Source organism: Micropterus salmoides, unplaced genomic scaffold, assembly GCF_014851395.1.
Source record: "Micropterus salmoides isolate LMB-PRFRI ecotype aquatic unplaced genomic scaffold, ASM1485139v1 Ms_hic_scaffold_10, whole genome shotgun sequence".
Classification (NCBI taxonomy): Eukaryota; Metazoa; Chordata; class Actinopteri; order Centrarchiformes; family Centrarchidae; genus Micropterus; species Micropterus salmoides.
The window spans coordinates 10,979,394-11,002,496 of NW_024040041.1; the positions used below are offsets into that span (position 1 = coordinate 10,979,394).

Here is a 23,103-nt window from a genome sequence, read left to right on the forward strand (position 1 = left end):
TAATGTCAGCGTTGTATTTACAGCTTTTGCACTGCCCCCCAGTGGCCAAACTATAAATTAACGTTGGTTTTACAGAACACTCCACAAAAATCAATGTAGCAGAAGAGATATCTTTGTTATTCCACGTGTTTTTCCCTTGTCAATCCTTACATTACCCACAATGCAACTCCATTGCAGACAGTTGGTGTGTTATGCTAGTAAAGGCTAATGTCCCCCCTAGCCTCAAGCAGAGATGAGCAGCAGGGTACAGAGGTCTTTCTCACACTCACTGCACACACCACAGATTTTCATTTTCAGACTTGTGGTCTTCAGCCCCAACTGACGCCAACTCAAGACTCTCTTCACATATGCAATAGCTCTGTGTAAAATCAGCCAGTTCCCCATTAGGTATTTTGGATACGATAGTTACAGAAAAGGCAAATTCAAATATAGCTCCTAAAACACTGCCACAATTCTTTCCTCCTTTCCCTCCCTCTTAGCAAAAGGACAATGCTTTTTAAAAAACATTCTCTGTTGCCTACATGGATAGTTGTTAAAAGTCTGAATCCCAGGTGAAAGGCCCGCTAGGACATAAGTAAACCCTACTCTGGTCTCCACAGCAACCATCATTTCCTGCCAGGGAAGGAGGTGCTGGGCAGGAGAGGCAACTGGGGCATTCAGAATGGTTACCATGGAGACAGGAGGGGGACCCCTGCAAGGCCTGCTTAGAGTTTAAGAGGCTCAGAGAGAGAAGAGAGAGTGATGAAGAGGGAGAACAGGAGAGAAAAAGTGAGGGGGTAGGAGACTGAGTGACTGAGTGAGTGAGGAGACCTACCCTCAGCCTGACCCATCTGGTTCTTGTGGGTTCCGTTGGCCTGCGGCTGCGTCGTCGTGCCATCGCTGAGGAGACACATGAGCACTCAGCATTTGCTTTGGCAGTAGGTGGAGAAATAATAATAAAGCAATAACAGTAAAAGTATAATTTCTTTGGTTTCACGTGCAGCCGAGTGCCTCAGGCTGGTGGTAACCCAACAGGAATCTTTACCAACAGCAGGTTTAGTGGTTTCCAATGTGGGGTCCAGGGCACACTAAGAGTCCTAAACTAGGCTGGTTGAAGAATTAAGCAGAGGGTGCCTGAAATATTGCAAATTAATGGCCAGGTAGGCCTTGAGAATTTTCTTTAATCAATAAAGTATGTTAATTTGTCATGTATTTAATCTGCTGGATTAGCTAACAGCAGACATTCCTGTCTGATTATTTTAACAAGTTATGAAATGATTTCCCCCAATAAATATTGTATTACACATAGTGGCAGAGGATTCTATCCACATCACCTAACCCTGGTGTGTGTGCGCCTTTGTCTGTTACCTGGCAGGTGTGGGCTCTAGCGGTCGGTCCAGCTGAACAGAGCAGAGCGGTTCAGTGAGGACCTTGGCGGACAGGGAGAACCTCTCGTACTCTGAGGGAGAGATCAGGTAAAACCCTGTGTAGAAAAACAGACAGACAATTAGACGGTTACGACGTTGAACTTGTGATTCATTGGGAACGATTTTCTATTGTTTAAAAATAAATAAATAAAAAATAAATGGTGAACACTGCGCAAACTGTCTTAAGAACCACAAATGAATTTCCATTCACCGCCACTTTAATGGGATGAAGCAAGTAGACAAAATTTTTTGTTTGTGATCCGCATGAAATGACCCTTTAACCTGCCCTGCTTTGGCCTCTGTCTTGATGTGACCTTAAATGTCTGAATAAGAGATTTTTAATTTCATTTAAAATTGAGCATGTTTTCCTCACCCTGTCCGTTCTTGGTGAAGACGCAGGACGCAATGCCGCTGATGTCTTCTTTACGGATGCAGTCGTAGCGTACCTAAAGACACACAAAACAGGCATCAATTACCAGAACATCATGAAAGTGATGTAAATATACAAATCATGCACACACAAACTGTCAAAGACTTTGGTTGTTTTCCAACACACACACACACACACACACACACACACAAACACACACACACAATCCCTAAACAAACCCCACCTGTGGTCGCAGGCCAGGAATGTTGAAGAGGTGCATGTCGCCCAGGTTAGTCAGACAGACCAGTGTGTGTTCGCAGTAGTCTTCTTGCGCTGTGGAGCTGAAGACTACCAGGGCCACTTTCCTCACCCGACAGCCTTCGTGCGCCGTCAGCTTGAACTTGGTCTTAGCGCTCACCTTGGGGAGAGAGAACACCTGGAGAGAGAGCAGAGTGGGACATACTGGATTTAGAAATAAAACATTGTTGTCTGACAGGCTCTTCAGCCGAAGGAATTGAACTTTAGAAAGGAAAAGATGAGACAAAAATGAGTTTTATGTGTAATACAATATACTACAGGTTTCCAGCCTTTACCTTCAGCTGTTCCTCTGAGGCGATGAGGACAGAATGAGCATTGGTCATATCCGGAGCGATGGCAAGGTCTTGGGAGGCTTCGTATGGGTCCGGTAACGGTTTCCCCCGGCCGTCCAACACTGAGATCGACACCACGGGGGCCCTGTGCATCAGCTGGATCTCTTTACCCAATACTGCCTCCACACACACACTGCTCTCGCCCGCACCGCCACGCTCACACACACGCCCCGAGCCGACGCCAGGCACCTCCAGAGCGTAGGCATACACGCTGCCTGAGTTGGTGCCCGCCCATAATGTGGGGCCATGGTGTGTACCTGGTAGATACGGAAACACAGCACATACAGTCAGTGCTGTCGAAATGTTATTCTGATGTAATAAATTATATTCTCCCCACTAAGGCTTACCCCCTATAGTCGAAGATTTGATGCTTAGATGGGCGGAACCTGTTTCGACTGTCAATCTCACAGTCGAAGCTTCGCCGCGAAACAAGGATCATGCCATTTTGCCGATATGGGGGTGCTCAACGTCTGATTTTACATAGAACTACCAGTTTTCTCTCAATGAGTTAATATACAGCCTATTACAATATACATTTAAATGTTTAATGCTGTAAATAAACATGTAAAAAAAAAAAAAAAAAAACTTCCAATAAATGTTTTTAAAGTGCGTGAATAAATCCAAAATTGTAACCCTAACCATGGGCATGTGTGCCAGGTTTTCCGCACCTCACAGGACTTTCGTTGATTAACCACACAAAGAATATTTTAGCGTTTTTAAACAGCCGCTACTTGAAATTGACCCGCGACGAACCGCGGTGTGCATGTAGTTGTCGGCAGTGAGGCAAAAATTCTGCTGTCAATCACAGCGCACAAAAACCACACATGATTCGACTATAGGCAGGACTTGACGATTCTGATTCGACTTTGTAAATCCTTAGTCGGGGACAGCCCTCCCCACACACTTCTGCGATTTTCCTGATTCCAGGAGAAGTAAATGATATTGAGAAGTCCTACAATTTATTTAAAAAACACTGAATGAAGTATGTAGTGTTATATTCAGAGTTTCATATTCAGTTCATAATATCAGCAAGTAAGTGAACACACCGTCACGTAGGAAGGTGTCAGCGAAGCAGAGACATCGGACCACTCCGGACAGCGAGTCGTCTGCAGACCGGGGTTCAATCCTTCGTTGTACCGGGGCCACATCCTCCTGCTCTGCCAGAGCAGCGTTGGCCTCCTGGACCTGCACACAACGCAACACAAAATGCAGAACTCCAGTCAGTCTGCATGTTCTGTATGTATGTGTGTGTCTCTTACTGTCAAAAAGAGACGAGTCATATACCTTGCTGGTTGGTGTGGTGATGGTGCGTTTCTTTCCCGACACCCTGCTCTTGCGGATGCGTCGGAAGCTCTGTCTTAAGGACTTTTTCAAGGACTTGACTCTGGACAGGGGGCCCTCCATTGCCAAGGAGTCATTAGGGTGCAGGGTACACCTTAAGAGGACATAAAGGGCAGCATGGTGATGCGTTTTGGTTCACAATATGGTCAATGTGGAAGCTTATCTGCTTTTTACTAGCATTGGTCAAAAGAAATGCGATACACGTTGTTTTCAGCTTCTATTACTATCATCAAATTGTGACTGATGCTGTTGGAGCATGTGTGTGTTATGAACTGACATATGTGTATGTGCCAGTAATTTAATCAGAACAGAAGAAAAGAATTGAAGGAAAAGACTTGAAGGAAAAGACACTTGAATGGTCCGTAAAGATTAATGGTGCAGATGTATCAACCGAAAAATAATTTTAAATGCCATATCTTTCATCGACACTCTTCTCTATACCAAAACAGAAAGTAAAGGGATACTGAGGAGTAGCAGGGATTTAATATATATATTAAATGTTCCAAAATGTAAATTCTTTGACAACAATGAGTAAAAAACCTGAGCTTTGTGTTCATGTCTCAAACCTGGCCAGCACAGCATTTCGTCTGTGGTAGTCGAACAGGCCAAATCCGTGACTCGTCCCGAAAGAGATCAGGTTCCACTCGGCATGCAGAGCCACCGCTGTAACGGAGGCCGGCGGCAGGCACTGCACCAGCACCAGCGGCTGAAAGCCAGGAAGGAAGGGGGCGGGTTTAAGGCGCGGCTCCAGCCTGTCATGGCCCTTCCAAGTGAAGCCCTCCCTGTCCTGTAGCAGGTCAACCACCGACACGTCCACAAAGTGGTCCGAACGCTCGTCACTCAAACCCAGAACAATCACCTTGAGAGACAGAGGAAGTAAAGAAACATCATGGCTCATTTTCCTTTTTTTTTTTTTTATTTCAGTACCTGTTTATGTTTTAAACTATAAAAGAGAAATCTGCAGCAGGCATTAGTGTGATAATTAAAGAACATGGCTGACATGGCTGTCTGACAGCAACACTTTGACCCGTGTTGCATGACCCAGTTGCTCAAATTCTTAGCAGTGTAAATGTCTAGCCACAAAATGGAAAAGGATTTTAAAGAGAAAAAAATTATTCCTCATCACTTTAAAGAAACAGCAGAAAGGGAAGGTGGAGGTGTTGAAAAAAAGTTCATAACAAGTGTCTAACGGGTATTAATAATAGCTCGTTTATTATCAGTGGGGAGCTCGGCTGTACTTTTTCCTCTGTGCGGGGCTCACAGAAATTACAGTGCGCACTGTTCAAGTGCCTGAATATTCACTTACCAGGAGGTAGCTAAGTGCTTTTCTAAAGTGCTGCAGTCAGTGAATGTTTTTTTATTTGGTATGAATATTCATAGTCTTCATCCATATTCATGGTCTCCCAATAGATCATTGCAAATGTTATCAGATCCCCAGTCCCTTCCTCTATCAGGCCAAAGTTTCCACTTGTACACAGAAAAATCTAAGACTGAAGAGGAGTTTGTCATGAAAAATTGTCACTTCACTAATACAAAAGCTGCATTAGCAAAACTGTTAGTGTGTTGATTCTACTTTTGTTGTGGGGAGTGTAAACACTCAGGTACAGTCTGTGGGGACTTTTAGTCTTGTTAAAAATAATAAACTTCCACTTAGTCCAGCTACACCTATCGCAGCTGAGCAGCTATGAAATGTAAGAGCGCTTGTGTGATTGCAGCTGCAACTCTCTGCCTGCCAAGTTAATCAGCTAGCTTCATCTCATCCAGAGCAAACAACGCAAGGCTATTTAACTTTCAACTTAATTAGCCTCATTATTTGCATCATTAGCAAATTAACTGTTGGCAAGCAAAGATACAGTAAATTAAAATGATTTGATTGTTCTTCATTACCAACTGGCAAAGTGTGTATTGTATTAACCAGCATTATTTATGTTCTTAAGTGAGTGACTGCTGCATGTATATGGTATCTCGCCCAACAGTCTAATGACAGTAATCCATACAAATCAAATGATAACAAAACAGTGTTCTCCCACTGTGGAATTTTTATAGTAGTATCAGCAAAAAAGACTTCTCAATAATTATTTCTAAATGATAACATTTCTAATTCTATGTAAACTTAATTAAAAATGTAAAACATTTAAAAATATAGACCAAGGCTCATATAGGCGGTGTCCGAAATCCCCACTCATTCACGACTCCCTATGTAGGGAGTTGTATAAGTTTTTGTGTAAAACAACACTATTGGACACTACTCTGATCATTATTTCAGCACCGTAAATTATATCATTGCCGTCGGACAGTCAGTTGGTGAACTGTTTTTTTCTATCAGCGAAATGCATGATGGTATACAAGGCTTGGTTATTGACCATCGGATGTACACTACTTTAAAAAAATGCATTCTGGGATACACTGAGTGGACTATATAGGGTATAATAATTATCACTATACATTCGGACAGCACTACTATAGTCCACTACTCATTATATAGTCCACTATATAGTGAGTAGTGGGTGATTTCGGGCACAGCCATAGTCTTCAACTTGGAAAAGATTCTCTGTATTGTATCTTGTAAAAATGACCAAAAGCAGTGTGTGACAGAGCTCAATACATTCACGTGTGTGTAAAGTGTATGTACATCTTTACCTGTCCAGCAGTTCCAGCCACCACCAGTTTGTTGCTGTATTTGCACAGACTGATCTTCTGGATGCCCAGCCTGGGGTCATCGCTGTACGGGTCGAAACAGCCCACCTACACAGAAAACACACACACAAACACACACACACGTTGGCATTGGCTCTACATGGGTAGGTTAGTAGTTTATGGACCACATGAGTCTTTACGAGTGTTTTCTTCTAGACAATAAAAAAAAAAAGTAAACCTGAAACTTTCCATAACAGTTTTGTCTCATTCTAAATCTTAGATCTGGACCCACCACAAAAAAATTCAGATCAGGCAGACCAATGTAAAAATGCCCTTATGAAGCTCTCCTCCTTCCTTGACTAGCAACCTCTCTCTCTTCTTATTCTCTGCCAAACACAAAGGCAACCCCCCCCCCCCCCCCCCCCCCCCCCCCCCCTTTTCCCCACTCAGCAAATCATGTGCATTAATCTGTCTCTCACACACAGTAGGAATTTCAACAGAATCCCCTCTCACATGGGAGTTGTGTCTTGGCAAAACAAGGAGTAGGAGAAGTCGGTCACTAACACACACACAAAGAGTGGACTGATGGGTCTGGTTTTCATTACAGAGAAGGGGAAAAAAAGGGAAAGGCTCTTCATCCCATATGAGGGCCACATTCCTGAACATGCAGCTCTGTTACCACAGGATACATGAGGAAAGGTGGGGAGAGCCAAAGTGAGTGAATAGGAAGGAAAGAAGAGAATAAAGGGAGAAAACAGGTCAAAGGCTAATTGAATCCATTTTTACTGCTAAATGTACAACTCAAAATCAGTTTCTTCTCCTTTGTGTTACCAATTTCCTCCATTAATTTCTTAACAGATGCCTACTGAACCCACCCTAGTGAAGGAAAACAAAAAAAGGACAAAAGCACAAACACTGATATTAATCACCGAAACAGCCACACTTATGTCTCTCTTCACTATAATCTGTATAGCTAACACTGAGAATCATTTCCTAATGTAGAACCAGCTGATTTAAATATTTATCGAGTTTTTTGCTTTGTGACCCATATCCATTTCCTGTCAGCATCTACCAAAGCCGAACTACTCAGTCAGATTCCCTCAAAATGAAGTTCTGCCTCCTGATGCCAAATCAGTTTATTTAAATGTTATTCTGTGCAGAAAACAGGCTGTTAAAACAGAATCAGACTGCGGTTCCTTCAGAGTCAAGTTTTAATAACAAAACAATGAGGTGGGTCTGTCTGAAAACCAAACACATGAAAACAACCAGATGACAAAATTAGGCCACAGATGTAGTGTTACAGGACTGACTGTGTGTAAAACACAGATTGTTTTTATTCTCACAGCCTGTAAAATAAGGTTCTGTGACTGATCTCTAGAGGAAATACTCCTATTCTTACTTCAGTTCGCCTCCTCTTGTGCCTTCCTCAGTTCTCACCTTCCTGAAGGGGGGCCATTCCTCCTCCTGCTGCATGTCAGAGTCGTTGCCCGGGTCCTGAGGATCGTCGCTCGGGTCACAGTCGGTGTGGAAGACGTTGGCTGTGCTGAGTTTGTACAGAGGAGTAAGAGCAACACCTGACGCGTCCCAGAAACGAACGGTGCCATCTTCATGTCTGTAAAAACACGAGATTTAAAGAAATATATCTACAAAAATACAATCGTGATTTTAAAGCATGTCTGTGCAAATCATTCAAGACTGAGCAGGACTTAGGTATGTGTATGTTTTCCATTTTATTAGATAAACATAACACATTTAATACAGTCCAATGCAATAATTCTAAATGCATCTGCACAGACTGATAAACTGCTGACTGTGTATATTTTAGGATCTAAGTGTTATCTACAGCCACGTTAGCGGCTCTCTGAGGCTGCACTTCGGCAAATCGGTGCTTTGAGCTAAATGCTAATGTCAGGATGCTTATTATGACAATAACAGGTTAATGTTTAGCAGTTATAGTGTTTACCATGTTTAGCATCTGAGCTTAGTGTGTTATTAACATTTGCTAATTAGAATCAAACAAAGTGCAGCTCAGGTTGATGGGATTGTCAATAGTTTTGCAGGTATTTGGTAAATCGAAGTACTGCACAAAGAGGACATTTGACCTGAAGATAGGACTAGAGGTCCAATGCTACTACAATTCATTCTCTGGGGAATATGAATGTCTGTACCAAAATAGTGCCATCCATCAAGGAGACATTTCACTCCAAATGCAACCAGAGTTGCTAAAAACAATATCAACATGCTTTCTCCTCCTGGTGTCACACAATTTTTAGTTAACTTGTATTTTTGAGTTTTGTTTGAACTGTGGTATCTCCCAAATTTCCAGTCAATCCAGCTGTTTCACTTCTTTACACAGTTGTTTCTTGGTGTGCTATGCCAGTGCTAGTTCTGCCAAACATCTGTAGCTTTCAAAACGCTACCAGTTGTCTCAGGATTTCCTTATTGCCATGGTATTGCTCATAAATACTGGTTTTCAGAGTTTCAAGACAAGTCACATGAAGTCCAGTTTTATGCAGGATATCCATGTGGTTCACATCAAAAATACAGAAAAAAAAAATGTCAGCTTCTACACTTACTAGAAAGCAACTTATTTGTGTCATTAAAGAAAAATTAAAACTGGATCCACCTGCAGTGTGGACACAGCCTGTAAATGTTTATATATTCTGTATGTGTGTGTTTGTGTGTGCAGATACCCTGTCAACAGCAGCTCTTGTTGTTTGGGTAGAGGTGCCAGGTTTTTCCCTCCACATATGGGCCAACTCTGCACAAACAGACAGAGATTGGAGAAAAGTTTGATTCCATCATATTCCATCAAGCTGCAGCAGAAACATTTCCCTAACCCTTTCCATATGATCGTAACCCCAGCTCAAACATACTGGCCCTGACACACAGAGGAATGCCCTTATGGATGAGAATGTGGACAACACACAACGCTCACAACGCTTTTGTTGGGTTTGCTCTGTTATAGTGCCAGTCTCTGGTTTGGCCTCACACACACAGACAGCGATGATTTACAAGCAAACCAGCTGTGGGCCTGTGAGTGTCTCTTTGTGTGTGTGTGTGTGTGTGTGTGTGTGTGTGTGTGTGTGTGTGTGTGTGTGTGTGTGTGTGTGTGTGTGTGTGTGTGTGTGTGTGTGTGTGTGTGTGTGTGTGTGTGTGTGTGTGTGTCTAATCTGACACTGATCAAACAGCTGATCTAAGCTACAAAGCCTTTGCAAAGCCTTTAACTGCCTACACCTGCTCTTAAAGTTAACACACTAGCAGCAGCCTGGTGATCACACTCCCCTCGGTTTCCTCATAGCCGTTTAGCTGCCAGCCTGTGAGCTCAGATGTACTAGCAGCATGAGTAATAACATACATTTAAAACTCCACAATTTCACTTCACTTGTTATACACTTATTACAGCTCTCGATCCAGGAACAGAGGCAGCAGCTGAGCCTCGATATGACACCTGACAGATGTTTGGTAGAAATCCAAATAAAAGCCTGTAACTTGAATCTGTGAGCGTGCTGATTTGTATGTGCAAATAAAGTCACTGATTAGTGTTGATTGCTACATTTAAAGCATGAGCGGCCTGGCTATGAGCCATACTCTGTTTAAGGTGTCCTCAGGTTAAGTTGCTTACACGGATCTTGGATTTCCTGTAACTGAATATCCCTACTGCCATTAATAAACCAATTCACAGAATCATCCTGTCGTTCACATTGTCCTGCCAACAGCCACAGCCGTCCATCAGCAACACACAATCAAAAGATGTTGCTGCCTGCAAGCTACGTTTGATGGAACCGAAATCTGTTCTAATATTAGAAACTGAGGTCCTAAAAGAAATCTGTGCAATGTTTTTTGATGCTAAAAAAAAGAAAAAGAAACAAAAGACCAAAAGAAAATGGAGATGCATGAATAAATGACACAGCAGCAAAAGTCTTTCCCTTTTCTGCAATACAGGCGTTAACGTAACATATAGACAGTTAAAAAAATCTGCTTTTTTAAAAATGTCTGACAGTCAATGAAGCTGAAAAAACTGAAGCAGCTTGTGAAATTAGCAACTCAACCACAAAGCACTCTCTGTGACAAGGTCTATGTTGTAGAAAAAGATAACTTGACACTCTGAAAACTGTGTTTTGTGCTTTTGATTCCATAACGTATCGTATCTAATTACGATTTCATATGGTCAGATAATGAGTTTACTTAGGTTATTCTAAACAAGTGGACGTGTGAATTTATCGATTTATTGTTGAGTCAATTCATTTGTTTCTATTAATCACCTACTCCACTAAATGGTCGTTCAGTATTGGTCTCGGGTAGTCCATAACTACTGTCGTTACAACAGCCAGGAGCACTAACGAACCAGCGGTATCGACGATCCTGGCAAACGACCCCACAGAGGTTAAATTGCTGAGTTTCCCTACTGGTCGGTCACAAGTGAAGAAGTCCTTAGGATGAGGGACGAAACGTCTTCTAGTATCTTCAACCAAGTCCAGTTGCCCTCGACTTTAACCTTCTTTGGATAACTATGACCTGGATGACTGAGAATCTTCACAGACACCTCGCATCACCTGTTAAATGTGTCAGTATGTGTGGCGCCATCAAACTGTGTGCATATCGCAGTGTGCTTCTCACCCCATGTGTGTGTTGCCGGCCCTGCTGTGCTTTGCCAGCGTTCACCAGCCTCTCCCAGAGTTTGGGAGGGACGCTGGAGACGTGGAAGGAGCAGGTGATGGCTGAGGAGTGGAGAGGAGCCAGGTAAGGAGTGGGCAGAGAGGGCCACCCGGGGGTCTGGAGGTCAATCACAACCAGCTCCTCTTCTAGTAACACTACCACCGCAGACGGTTCATCGAACTCTGTAAGGAGGAGATGTGAGACAACATATGGACTATATGTTATACGTATACAGTTAGCCTAAAGCCCAGCTGAAAGAGAAACTGAAAGTAAATTCTGTAATCAAAAGGGGGGAGAAAACTGTGTCAGAAATCCATAGATACACACAATGCTAGCCAGCTCCTCACCTTCCTCTGGCTCTATGCTGTGGATGGTGAAGAAGTCAATGACTCGGGATGTGAAGTCGAGAGTGACGTGGTCTTTGTCTTGTTGAATGGTCAGACAGTGGCGGTCACCGTAGCTGGCTCTGGGCATCCCTCCGCTGTATAACAACACTGGAGAACTGGAACGAGGCACACAGAAAAGTTGTTTTATTCACATCAATTTTATCTGTCATCTAGAACAACATAGAGCAACTGTTTCTGGTGTTATTAGCCGTCCATATTTCAAATATGTTTATTAATGGACTGGCTTATTTTTTACTAAGAAATATTTTGTTAAGAACTTGGGAGAAAACCCAAATGAGATGTTGATTATGAGCCAATCTCCCTCTTTACTTTTTATTACTCTTATTAGTATCTTGCTCAAGTTCAACAAACAATCTTTCTTGGGGCAGGTGGAGAGAACTGTTGGATTTATGGGGGACATAAAATCCAGGTGAAAATGTATGTATGTATACATATATACACACATACACACACACACACACACACACACACACACACACACACACACACACACACACACACACACACACACACACACACACACACACACACACACACACACACACACACACACACACACACTTTCATTTTATATAAAATTTAAAAAGAAGAGAGAAAATGAAAAAAACTAAATTGACCGTCATATATAATGAATAAAAGACAGTGATAAAGATTTATTAGCACCCAAAATAAGTCAGACAACTCACCCCGTCTGTGTTGTCCTCCACAGGATCTTGTTGATGGCCTTACAGGGAAATGGACCTAAAACATAAAACCATGAACAGTGAAGTTAAAAAACATAGAGAAACTGGTCAGACTAAAACTAAAAAAAAATGAGTTGGGTAAGAAAAATCTAAAGCAGATGTGTTCAAAGCTTTAACTTTCCCACAAATATTCTAGATCGTCATCATCGTCTAGACTGACCCTTAACACTGACCCCATTTCTCGAGTCACTATGTATCACAATATGTCAGCAGTAGGCCTGCACGATATGAGGAAAATCTGCCATGTGTGATGACGATATGCCTTGCAATACAGAAACAAATACTGAAGTGTGCATATTAGCTATGCAGTTCAGTTACAGACAGACAGACAACTGTATAACATCGCGATTTATCACATAATTTTCTGCAATTATAAAAAATTCGATCACGATTAAATCGCAAAAAACTGAATAATAAATTCAAAATTTAATTTAACTGTACTGCTATATACACAAGAGTGTAATAACATGTGGTTTGCAAACACTAAACAAATAAGGTGCTTTTTACCAGCAGTATTCCCTTTACACAGTAGCAATAAAATATTTATTGTAAACCTCAACATTAATGTAATCAAATCAAATAAAAAAACCGAAGCTACTTGTCACTGCCAGGGCATTACCTTTTATCTAGCTTGTTAAAACAAGTTAAGAGTCCAGAGCCACGATCATAACCTGTTACTCAGAAGGGGTTAACATAATAAATATGTTTTCTTGTTTGTTTTTTTTCTTTTTTCCATAAACAGTCTATGTGTGCGTTCCCGTGAAACTGTTGCTGTTGTGCTCGCCACATGCACCCGCCCGTTGCCGAAGTTGAATTGTCTCGAACCTTTTGTACGCGACGCTCAGCACAAATCACTGGAAGAGGGACTGATCCTCGCTGTTTGTGAGTTTCCTGAATCTATTACTGTTACAAAATAGCTATCAGGACATCAACAAGAGGGAATTCGCATGCCAGAGCATCCCTGCAGGAGCGCTCGTCTCCTGTTCACCTGAGGAGCGCAGAGCAACCCCGCAGGTAAGGGGACTTCCCCAATACTAATCAGCATGCAGCGTGTAGCTATCCACTTCACTATGGCATTTGTTTGCTTGTCTTGCTTTTGTTAATCTAGAGAGACTAAAAAACTTGACATCAATCTGTCCTCCTGTCCTCCACCCTCCTGCTGCTGTTATTCACTGCCTGCAGGTAACGTTAGCGTTGGTCGAGACAGGAGTGGCTGGTTTGTCTCAGCCAGACAGCAGATAAGTTAAAAAATAACTTGTCAAATTTTAAGATTGGGTCCACGTTCACATCGCATTAAACACCACCCTCCACCAGACCTGGATGACAATGTGCGTAAACATGCCTCAAAAAGACATCAGCTGGGAAGCTCAAGAGACATGCTATGTATGCATTTCTCACCATATGGGATGTTGGAGGACACTGGCTGGTGATTGTAGGTGTTGCCATTAGTAACAGTCCACACGGAGTAGCCCCCATCGTTATGGGAACTGACAAACAATTTTCCAGAGCGTTCCCACACCAGGCTCTCCAGCTGCTGCGGGGGGGGGGGGGGCGCGCGCACACACACACACACACACACACACACAGCTGTCAGACCAGGTAGCATGAGCAGTAGAGTTACAGCTTACACACACACACACACACCATAAAACAATTTGAAAAGATTCTTAATTGCACCAGCATGAAATATTCATCATGGAGCATCGTCAGTAAAAAAGGTGCACCAACATGCACTACGCTCTGTAAACCAAGTACCTGCTTGCCCAGGAACAGCTGCTCAGCATGACGGGTGTCCAGGTCCCATAGGACCACTAGGCCCCGGCTGTAGCCAATCAGGATCTTCCCTGACTGCTGGGGATGTTCCTGAAGAGATTCAACTGGCCCCAAGGATTTTCCACATCTGTAATCATCCGGCAGGCTGGGAAAACAACACATTACCCATTAGCTCACATCTGTGATATTATATATTATTTATATTATATATATAATATTTGTGACCCAGCATGCTAGAAACTACATATGACTACAGGTCAAAACGAGGTGAAATAATTGTCTGTGAAGGAGCCTGCCTTGTTGACAGGGGATTAAAAATAATAAGGAAAGATAAAAGGTGGACCTATAGCCAAAGCAACAGTTTGAGCAACAGGCCATCATTGAATAGAGGCAGGAGAGTCATGATCTTTTTACTATTTACCTGTTATCATGCGACCAACGGTCCACACATAGGTCATGTAATGAAAAAGGTAGTAGGTGGACCTTTAAGCTTAGACTATTTTGTTATGTTCACTTATTTAAGCATGTTTAATGTTCATTTAAATGCATGTTTTGGACAGGGGCGTAGAGAGGAAATCTGTCTTAATCAATTCTGTCATACAATCAATTCTCAACACGGCTTCACAAAAAGTGAAAAGGGGAGATGATATAAGGAGTGGAGGAAACATTTGTGCATACTGATAATCCACTTGGTAAGTAGAACATGGGGAAACAACCTAAAGCAAAACTCCAAAAATATAAAAATGTATGTATGATATAATCAACACCAAACTCAAACCATCTGTATAAACTCCAATACCACCACAGGCTAATTATCCAACAACAACAGTGAAATAAACATCAAGCTGGAGCTGAGCTGCTGGAGTTTGTGAACTAGACATTCCTCTGAGGCAGAAGAGGAATGTAGAGCAGGACACACCCTCGAGATGTGAGAGGATTCCCTCAGCGAAGGACAGGGAGAAGTTAGAAGAGGACAGGAGAGGAAATGGCGACGAGAGACAGAGAAAGAGAAAAACAAACAAAGAGGGAAGGACAAGAAAGCAATGCAGCTTTCTGGTCGCTCTGCTTCAGATGAGGCAGAACTATCGCAAAAGAGATAGTCAGCCTGTGTGACACACACACACACACACACACACACACTTCTGACTGCTTTGGTAGTGCTCGTTGAAGAAGATCGTCTCCGGAAGCAGAGAGGCAGAAACATTTCCAACAAAGCATTCCATTGTCTCTGTATGTCCGTTCACAAGTATTTTTAGGGAATCCAGCATCCTGCTGTCCCGGTGATGAGCCTGTTTGTGTTGTTAGGTTGTTAGTGTATTCGTGTGTGTGTGTGTGTGTGTGTGTGTGTGTGTGTGTGTGTGTGTGTGTGTGTGTGTGTGCGCGCGCACGTTGGAGCTTCAGCTGAAACACTTCCCCAGCCGGAACACCGTGTTTTGGCAGCCGGTACAAAGCCTCACTGTCTAAGACCTCCCCTCCTTTGCACACACCATACAAATCACACACACACAAACGCACGCACGCACGCACTCACAAGCCTTATCAGGGCCATCGTTAGGCCTCAGTTCTGCCCACTTCCCTAAACAAGTTTGGTTAATGAGGGGTTTGGCCAACCAGTCAGGGCATCACACAGACGAGACGAATGAAAAAGAAACAACAGAGGCCCTGTGATACGCTGCCAGTGCATCAACACAGGAATGCAGTGAGGAAGGCTGCAGCATGACAAATAAGGAAACTACTTTTCTAGTGTGTATTTAAAAACACTACAGCGTTCATGTTTGTCGCACACAGATCATTTCATGCAGTTTTGTGTATGTTAATGTGATACGGACACATCACCAGTTTGTCCTGAAGGTCTGTGTTCCACTCATACGGTGTTCTGCTCAGATTCAGTGTTGGACTCATACATGGCTGCACACTAGGCTGCATGAATGTTGAAGGAACTAGTCAAAATAAAACAAACACCAGACAATATAATAGTCCCGTAGTAAGACAATTTAACGTCTTTCACTTAATGTTGGTATTGGTCCATTTGTGACCACAGTTCCTCTTTGTTTATGCTGTTGTAGTAGTGTTTTGGCATATTATGAATTGTAAGCCATTCCCCTTTGCCACATTATGCAAGTTGGCAATGTTTATAACTGACGCATCAGCAATTACAGCTACTATAGCCAAGTTCTATAGCCTTTTGTGTCAGGTTTAAAGCCCCTGAAAATTGTTTAATATTGTTTCTTGAGGACTGCATGGGTGTGGATTGATCAGTATTTGACCTGGCCTAGCAATAGAAACAAACATTTTAAAATCAAATGTTGCTAAATCCTGATCACATCAAACTAGTGTAAAGAGCACAGACAAAACCACAAATACAGAAATCTCATATGCAAATAACCAAAAGCTCGTGAGAAGAAACATTTCCAGGTCTGACAGTCAACATTGTTACATGTGAATTGGCAAGACAAAGTAGCAACTGTAGCCATTTCATTGTATATACTGTATTGTATTTTGTCCAAGTCCTTATTTTCCCCAAAATGTCTATTCCCAAAAATGTATTAATCAGTACACAGAGAATACTATTTTTCAGTTATATAGATGTGATATCTCTTGCTCTACTCGCCAAACAATATCCAAAATCTGACCGTTCTCATGGTCCCTGAAGCAACACGACCCCGACCTGCCTGCTGCTGCCAGCGTCAGGAGGGATATTTGTTTCTGCATGGATGTGTGTGTCTGACCTGCTCAGCTGGAGCTGTGAGTGAAAGAAACTGGAGTGTTTAGTGGTTAAAGAAAGACACACTGTGAGAGGGATGGAGAGAATGAAGACTGAGCTGAGAAGAGAGAAAGGGAGAAACTACATAGATTTAACATGGGAAGTATTTTACAAATGATCAATGGTCAATCCTTAACTTGGCTCTCTGTTTTATTTGATTTTACATTTTGTATTTATTCGTTGACCTTTGCTCTATAAAAGTAATTTACATTACACAGTCTTACCTCTGCGTGACCTGATCCTGGAGCAGTGTCTGGTTGTCCTTCAGGGAGAGGTGGGGCAACTCCAGAAAGTACACGCCCCCTCCCTCTGTTCCAATGCAGAGCAGGTCGCAAGACTGCAGCAAGAGGAGGACAGTCACCCGAGTGGCACTGATGAAGAGGAGTAAGAATGAGATGAGTGAGGCTGACATTTTTAATAAGGAACTATATAGAAAGGTAACTAATGAGTGCAATTACATTGAATGGATATAGCAAAAACAACTTTAATTCTAAAACGGTATTAGCAGGCTTAATAATGTACCTGCAGCTCTCAATTCCAGGCCTTCCTGGGAGGCTGTAGTTGCCCACTTCCTGTAGACTGACCACGCCCTCTCTCTTAACACCGGCCACCAGCTCCCACAGGTGAATCGTGTTGTCATCCAACAGTGACAGCAGGCGGCCCTATCACAGAGCAAGGTAAACATTAACGTCACTTTGGCCACCATGCTCCATCATTTTTTTTTTTTTTTTTTAAGAGTTTTTACATTCAGGAAATTAGTGGCACGGAGCTTACCTGTCCAGGCAGGAAAAGGATCTGTATGACAGCAGTGGTGTCTCTGTGTAGTCCTGTGAACTCCACACCAGGGGCCCCGTAGCTGGAAGGGTCCAGTCAAGGAAATTCACAACAAAGCAAACTAAAACTAGCCGCCTAGTCTTTACAGCCAGCAGACACACCAGATCCCCGATTCAGCTGTAAGGGTGCCGTGTGTGATACAAGGTGACATGGCAGTAAAAATAGCTTTTATTCATATTACAACTGCATATTTACACATAAAAATTTATCTATGATTCCCATCCCGCCACTCCCTTTGACTTCTGTTCCTGTCCTCTCCATCTCCCCCCTTCTCATTTCCAAGAGCCGTGGATTAAATAAGACTCATGCATTTCGATTCTGCTTTTCGGTTTTCCTGACTTTTTGCATATTTCAGTTGCGCTCTCAATTGAACTGCAGTGACCATTTTACAGTCCATAAAAGTTGCACTTATCTGCCAGGACTTAGCGTCATATTATTTGTTACACAGTACGTCAACAAAGCATGCAAGAAGAGAGTACTTCTCTTTACATTTCTGGACCATGGCGGACCACAGGACCCGGTGTTGTGCCGAAAAGTGATCGTCTGCTGAAAACTGATGTTTGGTAGGCCTACGACTAATATCTTTGTTTATATTTGGAAAATGGCTGTAGCCTAATTAACATTACTGCCAATTTAGATATAAAATGAAGACAATTTTGCAATTATCCTTATGACTCTGCATTATTTTACTTGCTGTGTAGCCCTACCAACCAAGCCATTATAATACCTTTAAATGGCCAAAACAACTCTTAAAATGCAGTATTTCACTTGCCAGAAAATGATTGAAGCCTTTTGTTATTGACTGAAAGGTTATTTCTGCCCTGAAATTAGTTGATTTCATTCAGAAGAGTTATATTTGGCAGATTATAGCTCACCTAGTACTTTTTATCTCTTAAAATACCTTTAAATGGCAAATACAACCCAAAAAAATGCAGTAGGCTATTTCAATTGCCAGAAAGTGATTGAAGAGACTGGGCAATACAGCTCCAGCAGACGGCAATCACTTTTCGGCACATGATCACTTTTCGGCACAACACCTGTCCCAAAATTTATTTTTTCAAAAATTAATAAGGTTCGAGCTTACCGATACTGCTATCGAGACTTGCGGGTCCTATGATGTAACGCTATGTCTCGAGCATCCAATCTGATTTAATTTGAAACGCAATGGATAAGAAAATCATCAGGCTGCAGTCTGCCTGCTCTCTGTGGGCTCCCACACACACACACACACACACACATGCAGCGAGAGGCTGCGCTGTCACGGTGGAATATGGTGAGGGTTAAGTTAGCTCCAAACTACTGTAACGTTAGTTGATGACGCTCGTTACTGTAAGTACGTGCAATAAAACCTTTGCAAGTAAAATGACAATAGTTAATCAATACACCTGTCTGTAAGGTAACGTTAAACATGTAGAAATGGTTAATTTAATCATCTCTGTCCTCAGTATCTCATCCTGTATGTTTTATACAAGCACAGCTAACGCTAGCTTGGCATTAGTCAAATGTTAAAAACAAGCTAAATAGAAAGCTGTCTGTCTGGAGCACAGACTGGTCTGTAGTCTTAAAAGCCAGCGAGAGAGGAGGGACTGATACAGACTGATGTTATTCTTTCTAAACCTCACTCACTACTTGTGATGTCAGATAAAGTTATTGAGTTACTTTGCTGTTGTAAACATTAATGTTGCTGCTCTAGAAACAACATTTAGCTGTATTTAAAATATTATATTAAAAACAACCAGGCAGTTAACATGTACACTTCAATGTATGTTTATTTATCGCAAGTGATATGTCATCTCAATATATAACGTTATTGGACATTGAATATTTTCCTCATCCCGTGCAGGCCTAACATTACCTCTTGCCCGTTGGGTCTGGTCTTACCAAATAACCATCACTAAATAATAGTAAAGTATCGATAAAGAATCGTATCGTTAAGCAGTCTCAATAAGGCTATCAATAAAAATTAACAATCCCCATCCCTAAACATGAAGAAGCATTTAGTTCAACACAGCGCGAATCTGAAGGAATGCGCCATGTTCACTGTGTTGCGGTCTCCCAGCTACAAGGACTCCCCGGATCTACCTAACGCTAACAGTAGCAACGTCTCACGCTCAGGTACAAATCATATATAAGCAGTAATTCAACTTCTATACTGAAGGTAAAAGAATGATGTCTACAAATTCCCCAGATACACCCTCTAGTACAGAAATTCCTGTGGAGGAATGTCACCGAGCTGTGACAAGATTTGTGATAAAGGGGTTGGAATCACTGAGATTAGATAATCCTAATAATCAAAATCGAGACAATTTAAAAAAAATACCCAACTCTAGAGCTGACCAATATTCACATAACCCATCGTATCATTTTTAACTAATTTAATGTGATGTGGGGTGTGAATGTTGGTCTCTAATAAGTTAAATATGATGTCTGAGATATGTTACTTTTCACCACCAGGAACAATATTTATTTATCTATACATGCCACTGTCACACTGTGTTTGCTGATTGATGGAGGTTCCCACCTCCTCTTACTGGATAAGATCCAACACTGCATTAGGCCACTTTTACCGTTCCTCTTGAAATATCATTTTCTCACCCTAATTATTCAGTCTCTCTCCTCTGAAGCATGCCACCAACACTGCCAGGGTTATCAGTCAGACTCCAGACTTACTTGTATGGTAGGACAGTTTGGTGAAAAAGTGACAACCAAATGTCATATTACGTCTGGCGGTGTGGAAGGCTATGAGCAGCTACCAATTACATCCTTATATCTCCTCCAGACAGTTTAAAGTCACCCCAACACAATTCATACACAGTGTTGACACATTATGTACACACGCTATGGACAGCGAGCCTTCCTCACTTACAAATCAGCCTCATCAACCCATCACCATGTTAACATGAAAACAAAAAACACACACCAGCAGGGCGAGAGGAATATCTTAAAGCATTCCTACTTTCTTCAAAGCTTTTTCTTTTAAAATAGAAACAGAAATAAAATGTGTGACTGAGTGCTACACTGAAAGTAGTAATTATGAGCTACAAACCAAAAGAAACACACTGGTTAGGTGTAATAGTAGGGGCGAAATTAGAACACTATAACAAAGCTCATAGCAATTACCAACACCAGATGACGCAGATACATAAACACCACTCTGTCTCTCTGTGTGTGTGCGTGTATAATCAACAGCAATCTTCACAGACTCCTCCCTTTGTTAGTCCAGCAAACGAAGCTGAGCTGATAAAATAAATGCTACGCTCAGGAACTGTGACGCCGTGGATACGATGCTAAATTGGTCTAAATTGCGAATTTGCACACACGCTTGCAGCCACACACACACACACACACACACACACACACACACACACACACACACGCACACTTGTGAGCAATACTGACACACTTTAGTACACTGCTTACATAAGCCTGTAGGAATGTGGATTAAAAATGCAGAAAAGTAAGTGGAAATCTGGGGAGTTCTCGTTTGTATGCGACTGTGTGGAGAGGTTCATTTCTGTATTCCTACAATCATCGTTTTATATTAACTATCCTCTTTTTATTAATTAAATATTATAACTAGATACATTTAATAACCTCCTCTTTTCATTCTTATTCATATCTTTCCTCGACTGGCACAGGTCTTTTCTTGTCCGTTTCCTGCATGCACAAGAATTGTATACAAATCCACTCATCTTCATCTCCACTCTGCTCCTTTCTTTCCCTTTATCCCTCCACTCTCAACCCCTTGTATGACACTCAGTGATCTATTAACCTTTTCTACACTTTCTTTAACTCTGTCTTTCCACTGCTATCTCACAGCTCTGTGGTTAGAGGAAAGGTTACCACAATTTGTTTCTTTGCTCTAACCATCTTTCTCCATCTCTGCCCGAAACCACTCGTTTGCCACATGGGGGTCCGGTGGAGTTTTACTACCAACATTTCTCAATTGCCTCCTTTCTCTGCACTAAGCTCCCTCTTCTTCTAACTCCTCCGCGCTCCGGTCTGATTCTCAGGCTCAGTGAAATGTACTTGCCCTCCTCTTTCTTCTCCCAACCTAAATCCCTTTTTTTGGTTCCCTCCCTATTCCAATTCCCTGGAGGCCCAGCTGAGTGCAATACTAGCATTCCTTAAGTGTTGTCACTTCCTGTCCCCGGTTTATTTCACTGCAATAACACATGCCTCAGACAGCTGGAGGTGGAGGTGTTAGAGGAACATTCACTCATGGGTCATGAACCATCAGTCCAGACAAACAGAGAGACTAAGACAGAAGAAAAGGAGAGACTAATAAAGCACTACTGATGAACAATATCCATATCAGCATTTTGGGAAATACGGTTGTTCACTTTTTTGCACAGAGTCAGGTGAGAAGATGAGCAGATTAGCATAGAGACTGAGAACAGGGAAATGGCTAGCCAGGGTCTGACTTCCAAACTTCTAAAGCTCACTGATTAACATGTTATATACAAGCAGGAATTCGCAGGGTATATAAAGTGAAGCCACGCAGAAGTAATTTAAACTTGCACAAGGCGTCTCGTTTCCACTGCACTGTGTAAATTTTACCAGCGCTGTTGAGAAACCTTATTAGGAGTCGGCCTGTAATGTTTTCCAGTAAGGATGTTTTGTTTTAAGCCTGTTTTTTGCTAGCCAAAATTTGCACAATTAAAGTGAATTACAGATGCACCTAGCAAACAAAGCCAGCTGGCTCCACCGTTTCAATTATAGACATGTCCGATCTTTTATACAGTCTATGGTTATATATCAATTGTTTAATTTGTACAAAGTTTAAAAATGAGTTGCGGCATTACGGGGGGTTACGTTCCTGACTACCTGGTCTCTCCGCTTCTTGCTTGGCAAACTCATAGCGTCGACAACATGTCAAGAAGTTACTTCACCTGGCCATGAAATAGTTCAGCACCTAACCCCCCCATAACACACGGTTCTTGGACGTTCAGACCGAGCCAGGCAAACCGTTTTCCCGTTTTCAGTCTTTGTGCTATGCTAAGCCAAGTCTCCTGGCTGTGACTTCATATTTAACAGACAGACATGAGAGAGGTATCTGTATTCTCAGCAAATTTCCCAAAATGTCCAACTACTGCTTTACGTAACCAAAGGAAGAACGGTGACGTAAGAGTGAAACTGCAAAATGTGTCAAACAGTTGTGTTACAAGGATCCGGGTTTTGTAAAGATAATAAAACCTGAAGAAGGTCATAGCCTTCTATCCAATCTGATTTATTTTTGCAATCATTGGAGTCATCATCTACAGGCCATACCAAAAAAATGCAGGTTTAAAGCACTTCCGAATTGGCTTAACTTTTATGGTTGTAAAGCAGAGCAGAGGTTGTGTGATCGCGACAACAAAAAACAAAACACTAAAAGCGCGACTGTGGCACATGATTTACAGATCACACACACAGGCACACTTTCTGGTCCTGGTGATGTCAGAGAACAGCTGGTGGAGGGATTCCCAGAGAGGATGTCATCACCTCCTCACTAAGGACAGCTGTACCTCAAGTCCCTC

The 23,103-nt window shown here is 42.2% G+C and overlaps 1 protein-coding gene across 3 annotated transcripts in view; it reads right to left on the minus strand.

Annotated features, from left to right (window-relative positions):
• Positions 1-23,103, minus strand: part of llgl1 (LLGL scribble cell polarity complex component 1) — a 44,499-nt gene that overhangs the window by 10,656 nt on the left and 10,740 nt on the right. For 2 of the 3 annotated variants that reach the window (XM_038695891.1, XM_038695883.1), the window contains exons 3-21: positions 17,525-17,606; positions 17,273-17,412; positions 16,975-17,121; positions 13,969-14,131; positions 13,612-13,747; positions 12,157-12,211; positions 11,411-11,565; positions 11,025-11,245; positions 9,098-9,165; positions 7,842-8,016; positions 6,408-6,512; positions 4,334-4,626; positions 3,711-3,861; positions 3,473-3,611; positions 2,370-2,683; positions 2,021-2,212; positions 1,780-1,852; positions 1,348-1,462; positions 815-879 (exon numbers count right to left, since the gene is read on the minus strand). In XM_038695891.1, coding sequence (XP_038551819.1) covers positions 815-879; positions 1,348-1,462; positions 1,780-1,852; positions 2,021-2,212; positions 2,370-2,683; positions 3,473-3,611; positions 3,711-3,861; positions 4,334-4,626; positions 6,408-6,512; positions 7,842-8,016; positions 9,098-9,165; positions 11,025-11,245; positions 11,411-11,565; positions 12,157-12,211; positions 13,612-13,747; positions 13,969-14,131; positions 16,975-17,121; positions 17,273-17,412; positions 17,525-17,606 — 2,789 coding nt within the window. The remainder of the gene's footprint in view (positions 1-814; positions 880-1,347; positions 1,463-1,779; positions 1,853-2,020; positions 2,213-2,369; positions 2,684-3,472; positions 3,612-3,710; positions 3,862-4,333; positions 4,627-6,407; positions 6,513-7,841; positions 8,017-9,097; positions 9,166-11,024; positions 11,246-11,410; positions 11,566-12,156; positions 12,212-13,611; positions 13,748-13,968; positions 14,132-16,974; positions 17,122-17,272; positions 17,413-17,524; positions 17,607-23,103) is intronic. The other variant, XM_038695899.1, reaches the window with a different exon arrangement.